Source organism: Lithobates pipiens, unplaced genomic scaffold (genome assembly GCF_037356315.1).
Source record: "Lithobates pipiens isolate NorthernLeopardFrog02 unplaced genomic scaffold, aLitPip1_a1.2 Scaffold_13, whole genome shotgun sequence".
Lineage (NCBI taxonomy): Eukaryota > Metazoa > Chordata > Amphibia > Anura > Ranidae > Lithobates > Lithobates pipiens.
The window spans coordinates 330,034,712-330,059,182 of NW_027507718.1; the positions used below are offsets into that span (position 1 = coordinate 330,034,712).

Consider the following 24,471-nt stretch of genomic DNA (forward strand, 5'->3'; position numbering starts at 1 on the left):
AAAGTAAAATAATTCAAAGCCCATGAGTGAATGAACACAGTAACATGGTGACTTGAAATATAAATTTGTGTAGACAAGATTTGTCAGTAGATGATCCACCACCAATAAGTATGAGGCTTTCCAGAGGGATTGAACTCAAACAGGCCTACGGCTAATAAGTCAATCAAGCTTGTGGTGTAATACACCAAGGGGGAATCGGCTAACACATACGTGACCTCCGGTTGAGGATATATGCTCCTGTGGTTCTTCACAGCAATGCTTGCAATGAATAACCCTCAGAAAGGTGATGCCGTGGGCCGGATAATGATAATGATCTTTCCCGTGTAGTGTTATTTAAAGGAAGAAAAGGAGAGAGGCCACATAGTGTAATTCCATCTCAGTAAAAAGGTATTTATTATATAAAAAAAGGAACACTCACATTTGTGAAGATAAAAAAGCGTTTGTTATAACATATGGATTGTGACGCAGTGGCATCAGCAGAGCCTGTCCTGGTGCGTTTCGTCTAATAACACAGCATCTGTTTTAATTTTAAAATTGTGGAATCAATCAAACTGATGTGCATTGGCTAATTATGCTACTGAGTACAATACAAAGTTTCACTAGGTGATACCATCGGTGGGATTCAAACCCATGGCTTGAACCTTTGAAGGTAACACTACAGAGCTGAGCACACTCATACATAGAAAATAAAATTACTAATGTTTGATTCTTTTCATTCTATACAATAATGTTTTGCATTTGAGGCATTAATAGTATGTTAACAACCATGCTTATGTGGCATTGGCTATTAGGCATTTGCCTATTGTCACGCCAATGTCCCTCGCCAATTTTTAAAAAAATTTGGCATTGAGTTCCCCTAAAATCCATACCAGAGCCAAAGGGCCTGGTATGGATTTTGAGTGGAACCCAATGCCTTTTTTTTATAAACAATAGTTTTTGGGGTATTTATTTCTTAATTTGGTGCTTAGAGAGAATTCACATTTAGTTGACATATTTCATTGCTTACCTAGTCCACAAAATAATTAGTAGAGCCCTGAATTTAAGCTTTGGCGCAGGGTTTTTTTTTTGGGGGGGGGGGGGTTTCTTACCCCTTCCCCATTATACTTTCTACTCAAGTACTTGCACAAAGAAAAACTTTTGTATGCAGCTAGATTTAATATAGATTTGAAGGGGTATGAATTGTTTGCATTTCGAGTCTGCAAAAATCAAACTTAAAGCAAAAAAAAATCAACTTTTTTTTCAACATTAGTATAAACATTTGGTACATTAGTGTACTTGGCCAAAAAAAAAAAAAAAAAACGGCATGGAAATGATGCTCCAGTATTTGACAATGTAGTTAGAAGGGCCATGTTTAAAAGAGCTTACAATCTGCAGGGGTAAGACACTAAAAATTAGACACCTTAAACAAATCACATTAGAAAAGCAGGGATACAAATCAAGCTAATAACAAGCATGACTAACCTTTTTTGTGATCAGAAGCCCTCCCCCCAAACCTTAAAAAAGTTACATGGCAGAATTATCATATGCAAACAGACAAAATGATTTCAAAAGCCAAGGCAGCTCATAAACTACATTGACACACACAGCAGGAATGAGATAGCAGGAACTTTCCTTTTCATCTCAAGCATTACATAGCAGTTGTAAGTCTAACATGTGAGCTTTAGAAGCAATCATCAAACAACAGCCTTAGGGGGGTGTGGGTCAGGAATTATGCACATCCCCAAACCCTCCCCTTAAACCCACAAAAAAATATCTATTTGTAACCAAATATACACACTGCAAAGAAATATTCAGGCCTGTTCTTAGGCCAAGCACACACCCCAAAAGCTGGCCTTTACATAATCTAACTAAGCTTAATAGCACAACCACCTAGACTCGAGCTGAACACCCCCCGGTTCGGTTTGCACCAGAACTTTCGAACGGACCGAAAATTCATGCAAACTTTAGAACCCCAATTGAAGTCTATGGGACTTGAACGTTCAAAATAAAAAGTGCTAATTTTAATGGCTAATATACAAGATATTGTCCTAAAAAGGGTTTGGGCACCTGGCTCCTGCCCCAGGGGACATGGGTCAATGCCTAAAATGTTTTTAAAAACTGCAGTTTTTTCGGGAGCACTGATTTTAATGACGTTAAAGTGAAAAAAAAAGTGAAATATTCCTTTAAATATCGTGCCTGGGGGGTGTCTATAATATGCCTTTGAAGTGGCACATGTTTCTTGTGTTTAGAACAGTCCCTGCACAAAATGACATTTAACGGAAAAAAAGTAATTTAAAACTGCTTGCAGTTTTAATGTAATATCTGGTTCCGGCAATACGGATGAAAATCATTGAGAAAAATGGCATAGTAGCCCCCCCCCCCCCCCCCGCCCATTACCAGCCCCTTTGGGTCTTGTTCGGATATTAAGGGGAACCCGCTACCCATATTAAAAAAAGGAAAGGCGTGGGGCCCCCAGGCCCTATATACGCAGAACAGGAGTATACAGGCGGTGCAAACAAGACAGGGACTGTGTAGGTTTGTTATGTTAAGTAGACTCTGCTTGTAATTTTGAACTGGTACATTTTTAAAGTGTAGCTCCAGTCAAAAAATCTATTTTTAAGCTTTTAGGAAAACATAGGGAAGGGTTATAAGCCCTGTATAATTTGTTTTGCCGTCCGTCTTTTTTCCTCTCACTTCCTGTTGTCTCCTTCCGTTTGCAAGTAGGAGACTTTTGTAAGTTGGATGTTTGAAAGTAGGGGCCTGCCCTATATGCTCTACAGAAATGGGGGCCTAAGGTGTTGGTGTTGCCACAACAATGTAAGCCCTCAAAGTGACTCTTGCTGGAGCGCCCTGCTGTGAACGATTATATCAAGAATTGTAATTACATGCCATTGTTGAACAGTGGTAGAAAAATTGGGCCTTTGGTGGTTGTGGTGCTGGTGCCACAACACTAAGGCCTTCCAGACATGGTAATGACCTGCAGGGAGATGGGAAAACCAGAAATTTGGTAGTGTATATTGTGCTGGAGGCACAAAACACCCAGTAACTCCTGAAGATGCCTTTATTATAGAACACCAGCAAAAAAGGGTAGATACAGGTGTATATTGTGCTGTGCTGGAGGCACACAACACCCACTAACTCCTGCAGATGCCTTTATTATATAACACCAGCAATAAAGGGTAGATACAGGTGTATATTGTTCTGTGCTGGGGGCACACAACATGCACTAACTACTACAGATGCCTGTATGAGAGAACACCAGCAATAAAGGGTAGATACCGGTGTATACTGTGCTGTGCTGGAGGCACACAACACCCACTAACTCCTGCAGATGGCTTTATTAGAGAACACCAGCAATAAAGGGTAGATACAGGTGTATACTGTGCTGTGCTGGAGGCACACAACACCCACTAACTCCTGCAGATGCCTTTATTATAGAAAACCAGCAATAAAGGGTAGATTTAGGTGTATACTGTGCTGTGCTGGGGGCACACAACACCCACTAACTCCTGCAGATGCCTTTATTATAGAACACCAGCAATAAAGGGTAGATACCGGTGTATACTGTGCTGTGCTGGAGGCACACAACACCAACTAACTCCTGCAGATGGCTCAATTAGAGAACAGCAATATAGGTAGCTACAGGTGTATACTGTGCTGGAGGCACACAACGCCCACTAACTCCTGCAGATGGCTCAATTAGAGAACAGCAATATAGGTAGCTACAGGTGTATACTGCGCTGGTGGCACACAACACCAACTAACTCCTGCAGATGGCTCAATTAGAAAAGAGCAATATAGGTAGCCACAGGTGTATACTGCGCTGGAGGCACACAACACCAACTAACTCCTGCAGATGGCTCAATTAGAGAACAGCAATAAAGGGTAGATACAGGTGTATTCTGCGGTGAAGGCACACAGACAATATCCAGTCACCCACTAACTCCTACAGATGGCAGATGGCTCAATTAGAGAACAGCAATAAAGGGTAGATACAGGTGTATTCTGCGGTGAAGGCACACAGACAACACCCAGTCACCCACTAACTCCTGCAGATGGCAGATGGCTCAATTAGAGAACAGCAATAAAGGGTAGATACAGGTGTATTCTGCGGTGAAGGCACACAGACAACACCCAGTCACCCACTAACTCCTGCAGATGGCAGATGGCTCAATTAGAGAACAGCAATAAAGGGTAGATACAGGTGTATTCTGCGGTGAAGGCACATAAACAACACCCACTAACTCCTGCAGACGCCGGAACACTACACAAGGCCGCCACACTGGTGGCCTTATATAATGTGGGGTGTTTACTACACAGCCTGAGCTATAATTGGCCACAGGCGTCCTGGCTGTGTCCAATCATGGCTCTCCTCGCTGCCGGCGCGGTGATTGGCCAAGCATGCGGGGTCACAGTGCATGCTTGGCCAATCATGAGCCAGCAATGCACTGCGATGGCACAGTGCATTGTGGGTCGTGAGCGCTACGCGAATTTGGCACAAACTGCCCACAGAGTTCTGGCTTCACTGAACGGGCGAACAGCTGGGGGTTCGAGTCGAACATGCGTTCAACTCGAACACCAAGCTCATCCCTACACCCAGTAAAGAACTCACCCATCAGTGTAATTGATTCAGTCTCATGTATGCCTCAAGTGCTCACACCAGTTCATTAGGAATACTCACTCTTTACAAATGAAAAAATGCCTCAGCATTGATATCTGTGCGGGGTAAAGCTCTAAATAACACATGTCCAAGGCTCTGCCCATGATCAGTGTATCCAAAAATCTCCAAATCAAACTTGTACATTGTTGGGTATGTGGAGGGTCCAAACAAGGAAATGAAAACTTTGTAAGGGGTGCTTCACACAAATTGGTGACAAATCGTTTTCGTCATTCATCATAAGCATACAGCATTAAAATATGCGTGCAGCATCACACCAGACTTAGACATCCATATCTGGGCCAAAATACCCTAGTTCTAGATTTTGTGCAAACCCACACTTGCTTGATTTATAATGTGTATTATAAGCAGCAATTATAAGCAGCATTTATTGGGGTTTCATTATGTGAAACCCATCACAAATGTTAGCACTGTTGAAAAAGAAATTCTAACACCTCAACATACAAACCTCTAGCCAGGTAGCAGGATTGGGATTCTAACTCAGTGCTGCTAGCAGTGTTAGCCTGTGAGACACTGTGCTGCCACATATTTTTAGGCTGCATCTCTGTGGTGTAAAACAGTCCTAAGTCCCAGGGGTGCAGGAAGTTAATCAATGCAGATGTACTGTGTAAGGCCAGAGAGCCAGTGAACAACCTGTTTTTGGCATATGCCATCTGTTTTGAAGGCTGGTTATGGCTGATTACTGTCAGCAAGCTAAATAGCTGTCATTTTGTGGGTTTTGACTTGGTAAGAGGCTGCAATTAGTGGTGGTGGGGAAATGTTAGGGCTGATTTGAATCCTTGTCCATGAAAAACATATGACATGATTTGCAGTGGTGGTGGAACCCTCCTAGACATAAATACTATATTTAGACCTAATTTATGTAAGGCGCTGAGTCAGGTTTAACAACATAGGAGAACAGACAACTTCACTACATGAAGTGGCATGTTTGGGATTCAAATCCAGACCCTTAGTGCTGCTAGGCAGAAGTGCTGACCTATGAACCACTGTGCTACCACATGTGGAGCCCTCCTCTGCATAAATACACATATACTACATTTCTTTGGACATATAGGTGGTGGAATTACATTAGTCAGAAGTTATTCCTATTATTTATTCTATGATATTTGCTGGTTCTTGGTGTGTGAGTGTAGAATAGTGATGTTACCCTCTGATTTTTGAGAATTTTTTTTATGTTGGTACACATATACATTTTTTGGGCTTAAATTAGGATCATTTGGAAATAATAAAAAAACACAAAACATTGTGACTCATTTTAAATTTGCATCATCGAATGGTATTATTTGTGCTTTGTAAAGACACTTGTGTGGGTTTGGGTAAAGATTTTTGTGAGATGGACAGCAACAAGTGAAAATGACAGAGAAAATTATATATTTTACCAAAACATCAAAACATTCCACATTCTAGCATTCTTATGCCGCATACACATGCCCAGACTTTCTGGCAGAAAAGGACAGATGGAATCATTTCATCGGATATTCCAATCGTGTGTGGGCTTCATCTGACTTTTTTTTCAAAAATTCTGACGGACCTAGAAATAAAACATGTTTTAAATCTTTCCGATGGAATCAAAAACCGTTCCTCTGTATGCTATTCCGACAGACCAAATACGACGCAAGGGCAGCTATTGGCTACTGGCTATTGAACTTCCTTTTTCTAGTCCCATCGTATGTGTTGTATATCACCGTGTTCTAAACGAACGGACTTTGGTGTGATCGTGTGTAGGCAAATCCGTTGGAAAAACTAGTCGTGTGTACATGGCACGAGAAACAAAATAGATGTTGATGAAGCAACATTGTTGCAAGGATAATTTCTTTGAGAGAAAGATACATAAATCTGAACATGAAAGTATTTATTTAGTGACATTACAATCATACCATTAGAATCAATGGCTGAAACTTGCTTTTGGCTACATAACTCTAATTTTCACTCCAAAAAAAGCTTTTTAACCCAGCGCTAATTTTGGTATTTATTATAGCTACCTGTAAAAAGGGTATGGGAGTTAAAATAAGAGTAGTTTGCATGTCTGAGCATGCTCAGTTGTGCTGGCACCTAGTTGTAAAGAGATGGGGAATTTATCTCTTCTCAGACTTTTTAAGATAGTTCAGTGTAGAAATCACTTTTTCATACGCTTTAAAAGCAGAATATCTTTAAACAATATACCACATATTTTAGTACCATTTAGGCGATAATATCATGCTCTAAACATTATTTCCATGTGCAGTTCTCCAGGTTTGGGCGCTATCTGTTGTCTGGGAGCTACGGTAAATTTGGATTTGGGAGTATTTGTTCGCCAGGGCTATTGTGGACTTATATGCCTGTTTTTCACTTCTATCTTAACCCTTCCTTGCCAGTAAAGTGTTTTATTATTGCACTTAGAAGCATCTTCTTCCCTGCTTTGCTTTTCCTATAGAATGTGATTCCCTCTTCTGAAGTGCTGCTGTGGTGCATTATTCACATTTCAAGAGTCAGTCATGTATTGTTTGTTAAAGTCTCCTTGCTATCCAGATCACCCTATTGTCCACACACCTTAGGAAATAAAAAGCACATTCTGCCAGGCTGCATGCTCGGACAAGGGCCTGGCATGAAATTTGGGTGGGACCCCTTGCCATTTAAAAAAAACATGTTGGCTTGAGGGTTCCCCTCAAAATCAATACCAGACCCAAAGGGCCTGGTATGGATTGGGGGACACCACTCTATTTTTCTAAGATTTTTTTAACCTACATACCGAATTACAATCTGGTTCTGTGTTATACCCCCAAAGGAGCTGCTTGGTAATTTGGGTTCTCAGTTCTGCACCCAGACTCCAATAACAACCCGGTGGCACACCTAGTTGAATGAAAGTTACTGCAAGCACTTAGAAGAACACAAGCATAAATACCTTTAACTTGGCAGTGAATTAGTACCAGGAAATAGACATTTAGTGGTAAATTAACTAAATGTATTAGTATGGGCTAGAGTGAATGGTGGTTTGTTCAGACACAGTCTACTAGAGGGTATAATCACTATTCCAATGTAAATTAGAATAGAGCTCTGTACCACTAGACTGGAATGAACACACAAATCAGTAATAAACAGTGAATGTAAGCATTAACTGCAATGTTAATAATAATACCATAACTAGTCTAGAGTTTACTCTGGGAGAATGTCTAGGATATAGTGCAATGCCTCCTGAGAGGTACCTCTTAGCTTGAAGTGGTATTAAAGCTTTGTTTTTTTTTGTTTTTAATACCAAACATATCATACTTACCGTTACCTGCTCTGTGCAGTGGTTTTGCAAAGAACAGCTCCAATTCTCTTCGTTACTGGTCCCCTACTGGCGCTCCTGGCCCCTCTCCTTTGAGCAGTGCCTCCAGAGAAAGACGCTTTCACTGGGGGCACTGCTATGCACTTGCTCCCAAGCCACTGCTCTGTGTCCATATAGAGACACATAGAGCCATGTCTAGGCCCTGCCCAACCGCTGTCTTCTTTATTATCTCACTGGCTGTGATTGCCAGCAGTCGGAGCCAATGCTGCTATCTCAGCCAATGAGGAGGGAGAGTCTATCATAAACATCTCAGGATCGGAGGGGGCTCAGATAAGGATTGGGGGACTGGAGGCACTGCACACAAAAGTTTTTTTACCTTCAGCCTTTAGAACCACTTTAAGCAAGTTTACGGTGTAGCAGCTGTAAAGGGGCAGTCCTAAGTCCTAACCCTTCAGTCAGCAGCATTGGGGCCCAATAGTACCGATGATGCCCATGAGAATGGTTCCAGTTAAGCCTGCAGGCAGCAATATGGTTGTATGGTAAGTTATGGCAGCAGATAGTAAATTACCACTGCAGCTATTCACCAGTTCTATTGATATTACAGCTCACCATCCGGCAACACACAGCAATTAGTCCACTTTCTGCTCTGAACCAAGATGACTCTGGCTGTCAGCACCCCCAAACTTAGCACTCTGGATACCGCTCAGGCCACCAATATGCAGCAATGATGGCACACATTAGACAGTGGTGTGCCCTCTCTGGTCTCCCTCATGGCAAGAGGAAGCTGTGTAATGTACAATTTGAAAAAAATGCAGTTCTTTGCTGCCTCCTGGCAATCACCCTCTGGGAAATGCAGTTCAAAAGCTCCCTCCTTTGCATTACAGTTCCCATGGTGCAGTGCTACCTAACTCAGCCTATTGAATTCATCCTGCTCAGCAGTAGAGATGGCCTTGCTGTTTGCCCGGCAGTCGGTTTGCGGCGAACTTTGCTTGTTCGCGATTCGCTAAACCAGCAGACTTCTGGCACAGTTCACGGCAGACATATTCGTTGTGAAGGACTTTGACCCATGACACATCCATCATGGGGTACAGGACAGCCAATTGAGACATTTCAGCACATGGACATACCCCCTACCTTTTAAATAGACCTAATCTGGCGGCCATTTTACATTCTGTCTTTTGTCAGTGTAGGGAAAGGACGCTGTGTGGAGCAGGGACAGTCAGTCTGTTACTATTAGGTCCACAAAAGTCCTTTTAAGGACTGGTATAGGTGTACAGTATTCTTTTCTCAGTGTAGGGACAGTTTGGTGTTTGGAGCAGGGACAGTCTGCAATTCACTAGCTACTAGCTAGCTACTATTAGGTCCACAAAGGTCCTTTTAAGGACTGGTATAGGTGTACTGTATATAGGGTTGTAATACATGTATAAAATACTTTCTTTCAAATATAGAAAGCATATTATAGGGCACTGCAGTGCTGCTGACCGATTCTGCAGCTGTCGTTTCTCAGTGTAGGGACAGTTTGGTGTTTGGAGCAGGGACAGTCTGCAATTCACTAGCTACTATTAGGTCCACAAAGGTCCTTTTAAGGACTTGTATAGGTGTACAGTATATAGGGTTGTAATCCATGTATAAAATACTTTCTTTCAAACATAGAAAGCATATTAAAGTGCACTGCAGTGCTGATGACCGATTCTGCAGCTGTCATTTCTCAGTGTGGGGACAGTTTGGTGTTTGGAGCAGGGACAGTCTGCAATTCGCTAGCTACTAGCTAGCTACTATTAGGTCCACAAAGGTCCTTTTAAGGACTGGTATATGTGTACAGTATATAGGGTTGTAATACACATAAAATATACTTTCTTTCAAATATAGAAAGCATATTAAAGTGCACTGCAGTGCTGCTGACCGATTCTGCAGCTGTCGTTTCTCAGTGTAGGGACAGTTTGGTGTTTGGAGCAGGGACAGCCTGCAATTCATTAGCTACTAGCTAGCTACTATTAGGTCCACAAAGGTCCTTTTAAGGACTGGTATAGGTGTACTATTTGGTGTGCAGTATATAGGGGTGTAATACATGTATAAAATACTTTCAAATATAGAAAGCATAGTATAGTGCATTTCCACTGTGCAGCATTGTGAATGCTGAGCTGTTCTGCAGCGATACTACAAAGAGTGACAAACGCAATTAGAAAAAAGTATTATAACTGGTGTGATAGACCAGTGGCCCCCCAAAATGACAGATTGAAGCGGGGTGTTATATACCTTCTTCCACATATACTGCACTTCTCTAGAGACTTTTGTCACAGGGTCATTTAAAAAATGTCAGGCAGAGGAAGAGGCAGGCCCTTCCGCAGGGGTGGTAGGGGTAGGGAAGGAGCAACAGGCTTGAGCGAAAGTGGGAAATTGCAGAAGTGCTCTCTATCTCGGTGCTGGTGTCAGTGCTCTCTATCACGGTGCTGGTGTCAGTGCTCTCTATCACGGTGCTGGTGTGGTGTCAGTGCTCTCTATCTCAGTGCTGGTGTTAGTGCTCTCTATCACGGTGCTGGTGTCAGTGCTCTATATCTCGGTGCTGGTGTGGTGTCAGTGCTCTATCACGGTGCTGGTGTCAGTGATCTCTATCTCGGTGCTGGTGTGGTGTCAGTGCTCTCTATCACAGTGCTGGTGTCAGTGCTCTCTATCATGGTGCTGGTGTCAGTGCTCTCTATCTCGGTGCTGGTGTCAGTGCTCAGTCTCTATCGTGGTGCTGGTGTCAGTGTTCTATCTCAGTGCTGGTGTCAGTGAGGGAGATAGCAGCGGAAGAAGCCAATCAGCAGGCAGTGCCAGCACCATGGCTGAGGATCACCTCTGGACCACTGCAGTGGAGCCCTGCATAGGTGGGGGTAAGGGCCGGGCAGAGGGAGGGGTCAGGGGCTCAAGCACAGGTTGGCACACTGGGACACTGGCACAGGACTGCGCTGCCCTGACTGTGGCATTGATCATCTCCTGCACCCCCTTCATAGCCTGGCCTGACCTTGCCTCTCCTCCATGGCCTACATGCGCTCCTGAATTGACAAAATTTCACAGATAAAAAAAAGAATTCTTGTCGTTGTCGATCTCAGATTCACTTAATACTTCTGGTATGCCAGTGTCCATGTTGTGGGACATGGACACTATGTGCACAGCTAGTAAGTATTTTGTGTCCGAAAATATGACCTGGAGGTTTTTAAGGTTCGCCTGCCATTAAAGTGAATGGGGTCCGCCACAAACCTTGCGGTTCGCGAACATTTGGGCACCTTCGCGGATCATGTTCGCGAAACGTCCCGTCAGAAGTTCGTCCATCACTATTCAGCAGCATCCTCTAGCTGAAATAGTTATTAACCAGTTCAGCACCATAAGGCAGCAGCTACAGAGAGCAGCTGCAGCCAGTGTTTCTTTCACTCTTTTCTTAGCCAAACACATGGTTCCACTAGTAACCATGTATGCCTTAGCCTAAAGCTTGCTTTACAGATCTGGTCCTGCCCAATTATAAAGGGTTACTGGAATTAGATCAAAATCAGCATTCCTTCTGTCATCTCTGCCCATAGATACACAAGATGTGTATCATGCTATATAAAACTATATCACAGGATAAAATTTACACCCCCTCCACTAAGCATTTGGCTTTCTGAGAATAATGTTCCCTCCTCTCCACCCCCCCCCCCCCAACACTGTGCAAATACTGCTTTTTTCCCTTTTTTATATAAAAAAAGTTACAGTCCCCCCATGCATGTCACTCACCTAGGCAAATGACATGCACTATACTACACAGGGCCGGCCCTACAATGGGTCCCAGTGGATCCATGGGACCCAGGTGGCACTTTAAGAGGGGCGGCAATAAGGGCACACTGCCTGGGGACCAGAGGCTCCCTCCCTCTAGTATACATCTCCGCACTAGCAAGGAACCAGAGGCTCCCTCCCGCTGTGGAGCAGGCGTGGCTGGGAGGCGGAGCAGGGCAAGAGGTGGAGGAACTCTTCCAGTCCCCGAACAGTACAGGCTTCAGTAGAAGGAGTACCCGCCGCCACTGCAGTGCTGCATGTTGCATCACTGAGCCTGGATTGGAGCGTAGTTGGTTGATGGCGGTAAAGAGGAAGGGGGGTGCTTTCGTGGTGCTGCACAATTAATATACCTGTGAGCTGAGCTGATGTTTTTGGGCATGCCACTTTGCTGGAGGAGGCATCTCTTTTTGCTGGAGGAGGCATCCCTCTTTGCTTGAGGGGGGATGTCTTTTTTTTTTTTTTTTTAGGTTTTAGACAAACCAACAAACAGAGAAACACAAACAACAAAATACAAAAAAAAACAGCAATAGTGTCAGATGGTCTGGTCGTACAGAGAATATATAACTTTAGGCAGTATACTCAAACATAGGAAATTACACAGACATCAGTGCAAAAGATTCAACATAGACATAATGGTATAAAGTGCAAATATGCCACCAAGTCAGGGCAAAAGCGTGTAACCAATTATTAGAAATCTTTGGGGCACAGCACATCAATGGACAACTGAGGGTGGTATAATCAGCACTGGGATAGGGTTAGCGGGCTAGCCAACCATCTACCCCAAATTTTGTGAAAGGTTTTGTTCCCTTTTCGGAGTTGAAAAGTCAATTTATAAATTGGGATAGAGTCATTAATACGTTTTATCCAGAAGGATTTCAGAGGGGTCCTTGCAATCTTCCAGGACATTAGAATCGTTTTTTTGGCATAAAAATGGAGTATGTGGAGCAGTCTCTTGGCATGGGACGATATGGGTAAATCACCAAAGACGCCTAAAAGGCAATTCTTGGGGTGGAGTACAGTTGGGAGACCCAACGCAAGTGAGGTGAAAGCACCCACTTCTTTGCAGAAATCCGGGACCATTGGGCACGCCCAAAAGCAATGTATAAAGTCAGCCTCCTGGCCACAGCCATGAAAAAACAGGCAGCTGAGGGCAAGAGACCCATTTTGTGCAGCCTGACCGGGGGTGCAGTGGGTCTGATGGAAGATCTTAATCTGAATGATGTGGTCCCTGGAGGCAATAACAGAGATTTTATATGTATCACTGAATTCTGACCAGTCTTCGTCCATCAAAGACATGTCCAGAGATGTCCTTTTCGCTTGTGCCTTAAGAAACCTGGGGTTGAAGTCAGACATTAAGGCTGCATAGTAGGTGGAAACGAATTTAGTGGGGTCTGGGTGTCTGTGTAGCTTTTCCAATGGGGGCAAGTCAGTGGGGTCAGCCAGGGAGCCAAACTGTGCGTGGATCGCATGCCTGAGCTGGTAGCAGTAGAAGAGGTACGATCTTGGTAAGTCAAAGCCTAAGGCCGCGTACACACGGGCGGACTGTTCGCCCAACCTTGTCCGCTGAACAGTGTTTGGGCGGACAGTCCGCTCGTGTGTGGGCTTTCAGCGGACAGTTTCAGCGGACAGTTGGACGGACAAAGTCTTTCGGAAATTCCGAAAAACTGTCCGCTGAAACTGTGTTTGAGCGAACAGTCCGCCCGTGTGTGGGCTTGTCCGCTGTACTTTCGAAATGAGCGGACTGTTCCCGCTCGGAAAGTCTGCCCATTTCGAGTGCGTGTACAGGTAGGCGGGGCCCGCGAAGGAGACGCCGCGGGCTCCGCCGCCTGGAATGGGCTTAAAGGGGAACCCCAACGCCGAAAAAAATCGGCGTGGGGGTTCCCCCAAGTCCACACCAGACCCTTGTCCGAGCACGCTACCCGGCCGGCCAGGAAAGGGGGGCGAGCGAGCGCGCCCCCCCTCCTGAGCCGTACCAGGCCGCGTGCCCTCAACATGGGGGGTGCCTTGGGGAAGGGGGGGCCGCGCGGCCCCCCCACCCCAAAGCACCTTGTCCCCATGTTGATGAGGACAAGGGCCTCTTCCCGACAACCCTGGCCGTTGGTTGTCGGGGTCTGCGGGCGGGGGGCTTATCGGAATCCGGGAGCCCCCTTTAAGAAGGGGGCCCCCGGATACCGGCCCCCCACCCTATGTGAATGAGTATGGGGTACAATGTACCCCTACCCATTCACCTGTGAACTAAAGTACAATAAAAAACACAACACAGAGAAAAAATATTTTATTGCACAGCTCCGGGGGTCTTCTCGCCGGACTCCTCCGCTATGTGTGTGTAGCTCTTTTGCTAGCGGAGGAGTCCGGCTTTCTTCCTCCCCGCCGCCGGCCTCTTCTCCCGACTTCGGGGGTCTTGTCCCCCTCTTCGGTTCTTCTGCCGGGCCACCGCGCCTGGTCCGGTGGCCCGGTCTTCTGTCGCCGTCTTCCGTTCTTCTGTCGCCGCCTTCGGTTCTTCTGCCGGGCCACCGCGCCTTCTTGTAGCTCTTTTACAGGCGGTGGCCCGGTCTTCTGTCGCCGCTGTCGTCGCCGCCGCCGCCGCCGCCGCCTTCCGTTCTTGTTCTTCTTCTTGTTGTTCTTCTTCTTCTCCTGGAGATGTTGACTCGACGATCTCTCCGGCCGGAATGCCAGGGACACGCTCCGCTGCCACTTATATAGTGACAATGGGGCGGTGTCACATGGTATATGTCACATGGGTTGGTCACATGGGTTGATGTCACATGGGGACTATGACATCGTAAGGGGGCGGGGTCACCATGTGACCAACCCATGTGACATATACCATGTGACACCGCCCCATTGTCACTATATAAGTGACCGCACAGCGCGGCTCTGGCATTCCGGCCGGAGAGATCGTCGAGTCAACATCTCCAGGAGAAGAAGAAGAAGAAGAACAAGAAGAAGAACAAGAACGGAAGGCGGCGGCGGCGGCGACGACAGCGGCGACAGAAGACCGGGCCACCGCCTGTAAAAGAGCTACAAGAAGGCGCGGTGGCCCGGCAGAAGAACCGAAGGCGGCGACAGAAGAACGGAAGACGGCGACAGAAGACCGGGCCACCGGACCAGGCGCGGTGGCCCGGCAGAAGAACCGAAGAGGGGGACAAGACCCCCGAAGTCGGGAGAAGAGGCCGGCGGCGGGGAGGAAGAAAGCCGGACTCCTCCGCTAGCAAAAGAGCTACACACACATAGCGGAGGAGTCCGGCGAGAAGACCCCCGAAGACCCCCGGAGCTGTGCAATAAAATATTTTTTCTCTGTGTTGTGTTTTTTTATTGTACTTTAGTTCACAGGTGAATGGGTAGAGGTACATTGTACCCCATACTCATTCACATAGGGTGGGGGGCCGGTATCCGGGGGCCCCCTTCTTAAAGGGGGCTCCCGGATTCCGATAAGCCCCCCGCCCGCAGACCCCGACAACCAACGGCCAGGGTTGTCGGGAAGAGGCCCTTGTCCTCATCAACATGGGGACAAGGTGCTTTGGGGTGGGGGGGCCGCGCGGCCCCCCCTTCCCCAAGGCACCCCCCATGTTGAGGGCACGCGGCCTGGTACGGCTCAGGAGGGGGGGCGCGCTCGCTCGCCCCCCTTTCCTGGCCGGCCGGGTAGCGTGCTCGGACAAGGGTCTGGTGTGGACTTGGGGGGAACCCCCACGCCGATTTTTTTCGGCGTTGGGGTTCCCCTTTAAGCCCATTCCAGGCGGCGGAGCCCGCGACGTCTCCTTCGCGGGCCCCGCCTACCTGTACACGCGCTCGAAATGGGCGGATTTGCCTCCGCCTTACGTGGGCGAGTCCGTTCATTTCAAAAGTTGAGCGAACTGTTTGCCCAACCTTGTTCGTCAAACAGTCCGCTCGTGTGTGGGCAAGTCCGCTCATGCAAATTTTGAGCGGACTGTTTGATGAAACTGTTTGCCGAACAAGGTTGGGCGAACAGTCCGCCCGTGTGTACGCGGCCTAAGCGTAGCTGGTAGAAGGTTTTAAAACCCTGAGCATTGTACAAGTGGCATAGATATTTAACCCCCTTGGAGTACCATCGAATGGGGTCCGGGAGGGAAAACAATTCCTAAAGATTAAGGTTGAACCACAGGGGGTTGTTTGGAGACTTTAGCCAAGTATTTTTGGTTATCTTTGTGATAATATAGCGGAATAATGAAAGAGAGGTGTTAAGCATAGAGGTACTGGGGCGGTAAGGGACTTGGCCTCTATAAATGATATTATGCAAAGGTTTCCAGGGAAGATGCGATGGCCCCTTCTGTGGAGGTGCAGGCATTGCATAGGGCTGGGCACAACCAATCGTGAATGTGCACCAGCTGAGAAGCCGGATAATACAGGAAAAGATTTGGAAACACCAGGCCTGCCAGGTGTGCTGGCAGCCGCAGTGTCTCAAGTGCCACTTTGGGGAACCACCCTTCCACAGGAAAGTTGTGCATATTGTGTCTATTCGTTTAAAAGTGGATTTCGGTATTCAGCATGGAGAGTTAGCAAGGATGTATAGAAGTCTCGGTAAGTATATCATTTTGAGTACATTGGCCCTTTCCATAAGGTCTAGTGGCAGTCCATCCACTGCCTGGTCTGTTTCTGAAGGCGGGCCAGGAGGGGATCCAAGTTATTAGTGGTATATAGGGATAGGGGGAGGGGGAATGTTTCTTTGCTGGACTGGGCATTTCTCTTTGCAGGATTGGGCTGTCTCTTTACAATAGGGGGATGTCTCTGCTTTATAGAAATGTCTCTTTGCTGAATTTATGGAAATGTCTTTTTGCTGAATATATGGGGATGTCTCTTGCTAAATATATTGGGATGTCTCTGCTGGATTGGGCTGTCTGTTTACTATTTGGGGATGTCTCTTCGCTTTATGAAAATGTCTCTTTGCTGGATGGGCACATTTTTTTGTGATGCTACACCATATACTATACCCTGCTGTGCCTCCTGGGATATGCATGTCACATATCCCAGGAGGCATAGTCCTTCATTGACAAAAAAGGAGTGGGGCAGGCCTATTCGCATTACATCAGAGGCCTGATGAACCCGGAAAGAACCATCAGCCCCCAATGCCGTCACCCACAAATATGGCAGCACGTGACCCGGGTGGAGGCTGCTGAGATCCACTGGGTGGGTGAGTATCTTAATTGTGGCATATCCCACAATAAAATAAGCAGGGATTTTAAAAAAAGGGTGGGGAAGTGAAGATTCACTTTAATGAAATTAGATCTAAGGAGGAACTTCTGCTCATGGCAACTACATATGTGCAAGAACAGTTCTCGAAACGTGGTTTTATTGGTTAGATTTTACTTTCTCTGCAGAATATCACTTATTTTTAAATGATTCATAGCTGTTCAGATTGTCATTCTGAGTTCAATATCCACTATCAGGTTATTTGTCCTGAGTACAATTTTCAAGGGTCTACTTGGTAGTAGTTTGCAAATTTGCATTTGATAAGTATGTTATTATCATCTCCATTATATTATGATGAAAAATAAAAGCAGGGTTATATATGTGTGTAAAACAAAAATATCATACTGAAATATCATGCGATAAAAAATTTTTTTTTCCAAATGAGTCACATCTCTTGTGTAAAAAATAGATGGCATGATGCATGGCAGGATGTGCCACATACGAACAGAAAATGGTTACAATTTCAGAGAAGTGGCTAATCACCACAATGCTAGATTTTTTCATTATTCATATTAAAGAGGTATTTGTGTGTGTGCTTGAGGATATACTGTGAGGCCATACAATGTAGATACTGAGATTTTTGCCCAATGCATCTGTTTCGCAAGATATATCAAGAATAAAGGATATAAAAATTATCAGAAACAACCCAGTCATCAGATTTAAAGAGTACAATACATTACAAAAAAGGTACATACTGTATACAAGTCTCAGCAGCAGCTCCTAATTACCATGTTCATGATTAAGGAAATTATGTTCAAGGGAAATGCATGAAAGTATCTAGGTGTAGCACTAACCCCTGAAGAAGCTGCTGGTTAGATTTGGGCTTACCGTTACCTTCTGTTCTCATCGTTGTACGTCTAGGGGTGTCCCATGTTAATGGCCCGGTAACTTGAGAGACCGACAACAGATCCTCTTGAATGGATTTTATTTGTAAAACGTAGACAATGAACAGTCTCTTAAATTGGGATGAGAGGGTTGGGTGGATCTTTGGCTATAGCCTTCCTGGGGACTGGTCAGGAGGACCAGGACCATGAAGTCAGTACATCATTCTGGACTGGAACCCCGAACCATGTGACGTCCGCATCTTAAGTACCCTCTCCCAGAAAGCACAGTGAGTGCGCCAGGCTCCGAGAGAAAGTAACTTAAACAACTAACCAGATCATAGTTTCAATGCCTGCCAGAAGAGACAGTGCCCCCTGTGGCCAGGCTGAACGTCTCACAGTCCAGTCAGACTGATGCTGAAGTCTAATTTAGATAATTGCACTCAAACGAAACTGCAGTTTAGGTCATTTTAACTTTTGAAAAAAATGCATAGCACGTGCTCTGCAGGAGCCACCGCTGCATAGGCATGACTGAGTAGTTTATTAAGCAAACCATGTTCTGCCTTTGAGGCCCAAAGTTGAAAAAATGGGGTTAAGATGTGTCAGAATAGTAAATGACTAGGTTTGATGTGACAATGGCTGATCTATAATTCCTAGCATCCTCCCTGAATGCATTGGTGGTCCCTAGAATCCTTTAGTTAGCAATAAGTATTTCAGACTTGATTGACTACTAATCACAGGGCTAGTACAATAGTTCACATCACAAGGCTCTAACATGTATTTTTTTTCTAATTTGACTATGTGTGATAATCTTGCCTTCCAGATGATTACTTCTGCACACTTTAATTATGCCAGCCATTTTAGGATATTTCATGCTTGTACACTGGTACTCAGACTGACTAAAGGTAATCACCAGACAGGTGGCATCAGTGCCAGAAGGCAAGACAGAAAAGAAATTGAGAAGAATAGACAAAAGGTCAATGCCAGCTGTAACCAGAGTCCAATGTCAAAGCCAGAACAAGCTACACACACATAGTCAACAATCCCAGCTAAGGTCAGGACAGCAACTGACTTCAATCCAAAATGCAAACCACCACACCCACAAGCTATCAAACTTGATAATGTATAACAAATTGGCCTTAAATAGACAGATGGGCTATTTAATACGCATGATGGTGCTTGCAGGCGCATAGGCTTTCTTTGCCATGCTCATGCAGGTTGACAGAAGGCTATGTCAATAAATAAAATCTTATATCAGACTTGTAGACTCTAAAAGGAAGTCTTCAATGCAGGAAGACACAGCTGGTATTTAAACAGCTACAGTATAAAATAAGTGCATTTGGGAATTCTGGGAGGAGGGAGCTAAACTGAATAAATACAGGGGGAAACACTGTTTGTGTTAAAGAGTTACAAACTATGCTTTAGCTGCAATACTCCTTCAAAATGACGTCCTAATTGACTGCACTGAATTTGACAGCTCTTTTGGGAAACCACCTTTACGTTTTCTTATGATACAACTGACACATCTGGTTGGCTCACAGAAGGTTTTATACGAGATAAGAGAAACGTTTTTCTAGTTTCTGCTAGGAACATCAGTAAGAAAGATATTGTCTGAAATGTTTCCACAGTTGGAAAGCCCCACCCATAGTATTTTACTTTTATGACATTTGCTTTTTTGTTTTTAACCCCAAAAAAATTGTAATTGTGTTTTTTTTAAAAGATGCCTCTAAATACCCTTTTCCAGTGATCTTCAGACTGGTTACGTGACTTCCAGCCACTCTGCTACTATGATCAAGGACTACAGCAATCTCCCACTGACGTCGGGCAGGAGTCACGTGACAGCTGTGACACCTCCCACTGTAGCCTTGGTTTGTAGTAGCAGAGCCTGAAGATCACTGGAAAAGGGCATTTTAAAGCATCTTTGTAAAAGAAAGCTTGAAGAGTCAGTTATTGCCAGATAAAGGAGTGGGGCTGCCAGGATATTTTTAAAGCTTTTTTATTACGAATAACGGTAGGAGAGGACGGAGACAGAGACACAGACACAGGAGCTGACAGACAGAAAGGGAGGGGGTGAGGAGGACAGAAGAGAGCTGCGGATGATGGAGGGGCATAAGCTGACCACGGTGCTAAGGGCTCAGCAGCCATGATTATAATGGTCAGCTTATAGAGGGGGACGCAAGAAGTGGTAGGATCAGCCATGTTTTTTACAGTTTAGAGAGGAGCAGATTAGACAGTACAAGCACGGTTCTTTTTAATCTGCTATAAGGGAACAGTTTCTCTCTTTTTTTTTTTTTTACAGTTACAAACATTTTAAACCATATTGAAAATCTGTGGAATGACTTGAAGACTTCAGTCCACAAACAGTCACCATCAAATTTAAATGAACTTAAGCAGTGCTGCAAAGAAGAGTGGGCAAATATTGCAAAGTCTAGATGTGCAAAGCTAGTAGAGACATATCTCAACAGACTAAAGGCTGTAATTAAAGGAAAAGGTGGTTCAACAAAGTACTGCCATAATGGGAGTGATCCTTTTTCCAACTCAATGAAGCTATTTTTTTTTGTTTTGTTTTCTGACACTTTGGAGTTATATCTTTCACTTTGATGTTATAAGTTGAGTAAATACAGCAGGATAAAACAAAAACTGTGTCTTTATTTCTGGCTGCAAACCAACAAAATGTGATTATTTTAGGTGGGGGGTGATTCTTTTCTATATCCACTCTTAATCCACTTAAATTTTCTGTAAATGCAAGTGGGCAACACTATGCTTTTGCAGATAGCTGAAATTTGGGTAGAAGTCACGTTATGACTTGTTTTGCTTTGTGTAAGAAAAATAAATAAAAATATAGTATTTGCCCAGTTTGTTATACAGGCAAGGTCTCATTTGTTTAAATGATATATCTTTGAGTTGCATTTGACATACTTTTAAATTCCAGTAGTTTATATATTTAAACTCACACTGTCTATGTCTGCTATTTTCTTTTTGTTTATTTTATGCTTTTTTGGTTCTCATGTTCAGACTCTGCCATTATGACATTTCAGTAAATAAATCATCGTCTGCATCTTTCTTATGATACTGGCTTCTACTCTGCACACCCAGTTCTGTGGTTGCTCACATAGCTCCTTACAATTGGCTAGCAGCTCTCAGCACTATGTATGTAAAAATGAGCTTTAGGTTTGAAAAACACTCAGTATTTTCCTGTCATCAGTTGGTAAAGGAAGTGGCTTTACTCTTTTTATTTTTTTTGAACATACAAAGATGATTCTCCAGTACAGGGTGTGTCAGACTAAACATGTTCTACTTTTTATCTCAGGTAAGCACTCATATTTTTTGTAATTTAAAAAATGTATACTGACAGTTGGCAGTCCCAAGATAGTATAGTAATGTTTATTCCTGGACCAATATTATTATCATCACAACCATCACCACCACTATTGTTGTGACTACTTACTTAGTAGGGTTACTATTTGTTTTTGATAGCTGATAATCAGGCTGATTTACTAAAGCTGCTGAAAATCTAGAGCCAATAAACTGTGTGCATATTTTCTTAAAATGATTGATGAGGATTCAAATTATTCAATCATGTAAAATGCTAATTTTATGTTTGCTTTCTCCAGCTGACCATGATTGGGTATTCAAAATGTGCAGGAACTTTTTATATGAATGGATAACTGACGTAAATAGTCACACACTTTATTGAGTGAAGATTCTCAACTCATTTAGTAAATCAGCTTTTTTGTCTTTGATATGTGAAAGCTTTGTATTGAACTGGATACAAATACACTTTGGGGGTTACTTATGAATGGAAAATCCACTTTGCACTGAAAGTGCACTTGGCAGTGCAGTCGCTGTAGATCCGAGGGGGAAATGCAAGGAAAATAAAAAACAGCATTTTAGCTTGTACATGATTGGATGAAAAAATCATCAGAGCTTCCCCTCATTTCAGATCTACCCCTTAGATTTAGAGCGACTGCACTTTCAAGTGCACTTCCAGTGCAAAGTGGATTTGCCTTTTTGTAAATAACCCCCATAGTTTGTTTTTATGATCTTACTTTAACATGCAGTTAAAGTAACGATAACGCCTCAATATTACAATATAAATTAAAGATGCATGCCACACTTTTGCAGGTATTTATTTGTAAAAAAAATTGAAAACCATCTGTTATTTTCCTTTTACTTCACAATTATGTACAACTTTGTGTTGGTCTATCACATAAAATCCCAATAAAATACATTTACAGTTTTGGTTGTAACATCACAAAATGTGGAAATTTTCAAGGGGTGTGAATACTTTTTCAGGGCACTGTAGGTGTATTTACATGGGACAGCTAAGTGACATTGATGACGGCTTCAACTAGAATGTGCTCCCTCCATTTCTGGCTCTTCTCTTGTGACACAAGGCCCCACACAAGAAGATGGTCAATGGTCATAGTTAAGCCATCCGAATCTCAGTAAATCCCTGATAAATTGTCCAAAGTTCAACCCTATTGGCACTGCCCAACTCAACAAATTTCAGTTGAAAAATTAAAGGAACCGGGTGGAAAACTGTCAGCCGAACAGTGACTGTATCCAATCAGATGTACAGTAGTAATTGTTTGTGTTTTCAGACTGCCATTGGAGCTTTGGCTGTTTGATTACAACAGTTGGCAGTAGAAAATGAAATGTGTATGGCTTGCCATAATCTGGATGATGTTAGGGATGAATACAGTTAGTAACTGGCACTCCAAAAAAACATCTTCTCTTTTCTAAGGTGTATTGGTGTCAACTACCTGCCATGCAGCAAATTTTGAACTTAAAGTAGTTGTAAACCCAACAACCACTTTATCCTACAGGTAAAATTGCATTAAGGCTTACCTGTAGATGCAATAAATATCTCCCAAACCTAAAAGGTTTAGGAGATATTTGCAGAAATAGTCTACAGTGAATGCGCCGTAAACATCGGGCGCACTGGGCGTGCCGTTTCTAACGGCACCAGCATGCATGCGCGGGAGTGACGTCATTCCGGGATAAATGGTGGCTTCGGAGGAGGCGAGCGAGGGCCGATGCGGGGGCTACGATCTCAGGTAAGTAATTCATAAAGAGCTACCCTGTTTCCCCGAAAATAAGACCTAGAGTGATTTCGGTGATGGCTGCAATATAAGCCCTACCCCCAAATAAGCGCTAGTTAAAGTCCTTGTAGGTCTTATTTTCGGGGTAGGGCTTATTTTTTGGGAAACAGGGTAGGGCTTATTTGGGGGGTAGGGCTTATATTGTAGGGCTTATATTGCAGCCATCACTGACAATCATGCTAGGTCTTATTTTTGGGGAAACAGGGTAGTATGCTATGCATACTAGCTCATTATGCCTTTGTCTTTTAGGGTGTATTTTTTTTAAGAGGCTTTACTTCCACTTAAAGATTTTTTTTTGTTTAACAATTAAAAAAAAATGTTCTAATGTCTGTCCCTAAAATTCCCCTATCTTGCTATGTTAGTAATATAGTTGCTCACAGGTGATTCACTGGATATAAAAAGTCTACACACCCCTGTTAAAATGGCAGGTTTCTGTGACAAAAAAAGAGACAAATATAAGTCATTTCAGAACATTTTCCAACTTTAATGTGATCTATGAACTGTATAACTCAATTGAAAAACAAACTGAAATCTTTTACGGGGGGAAGTAAAACTAAACAACAAAAATAAAGTTGCATAAGTGTGTACACTCTCTTATAACTGGGGATGTAACTATGTTCAGAATGAAGCAATCAACTAAAAGACCACTAATGTTCATTTAGCAAGATAAATATTCATGTTGGAATAGATAGATAATAACTTAATAAATAAGATAACTATATGTATCTTTTGAATGCCCAGCCAGGATTTTTTGCTTGTATATGATTGGATAATTAAAGTGAAGACAGTGTTTCCTTATTTGCTATGCTAAGTGAACATTCACTTCTTCTCAATGTGAAAATAACTTTGCAAAGTGAACAGTCGTTATTCCTTTAGTAAAAAAAATCCTGATATATTAATGGTTTTAAAATATGCTATTGATATGTGTGCACAAAGAAATACACTCACCGGCCACTTTATTAAGTACACCCGTTCAATTGTTTGGTAAGACAATTTGCTAATCAGCCAATCACATGGCAGCAACTCAATGCATATAGGCATCTAAACGTGGTGAAGATGACTTGCTGAAGTTCAAACCGAGCATCACAATGGGGAAGAAAAGGGATTTTATTGACTTTGAAGGTGACATGATTGTTTGTGCCAGATGGGCCGGTCTGAGTATTTCAAGAACTGCTGATCTACTGGAATTTAATGCACAACCATCTCTAGGGTGAAAATATTCAGTGAGCGGAAATTGTTGTACAAAAATACCTTGTTGATGTAAGAAGTCAGAGGAGACTAGGCAGACTGGTATGAGATCATAGAAAGGCAACAGTAACTCTAATAACCACTCGTTATAACTAAGGTATGCAGATTGCCATCTATGAAGGTACAACACATCAAACCTTGAAGCAGATGAACCAGAGCAGAAGAAGAGCACACTGGGTGCCACTCCTGTCAGATAAGAACAGGAAACTGAGGCTACAATTTGCAGGGGCTCACCAAAATTGGACAATAGAAGACTAGAAAAATGATGAGTCTCGATTTCAGCTGTGACATTTAGATGGTAGAGTCATCATTTGGTGTAAACATCATAAAAGCATGGATCCATCCTGCCTTGTAGAAATGGTTCAGGCTGGTGGTAGTGGTGTAATGGCGTGGGGG

At 43.7% G+C, this 24,471-nt stretch overlaps 1 protein-coding gene across 2 annotated transcripts in view; it reads left to right on the forward strand.

Moving 5' to 3' along the window:
- Positions 1–20,912: 20,912 nt before the first annotated feature.
- Positions 20,913–24,471, forward strand: part of LOC143975034 (uncharacterized) — a 54,512-nt gene continuing 50,953 nt past the window's right edge. For both annotated transcript variants that reach the window (XM_077476971.1, XM_077476972.1), the window contains exon 1: positions 20,913–21,032. In XM_077476971.1, the coding sequence (XP_077333097.1) occupies positions 20,978–21,032 (55 nt within the window). In that variant the 5' untranslated portion in view covers positions 20,913–20,977. The remainder of the gene's footprint in view (positions 21,033–24,471) is intronic.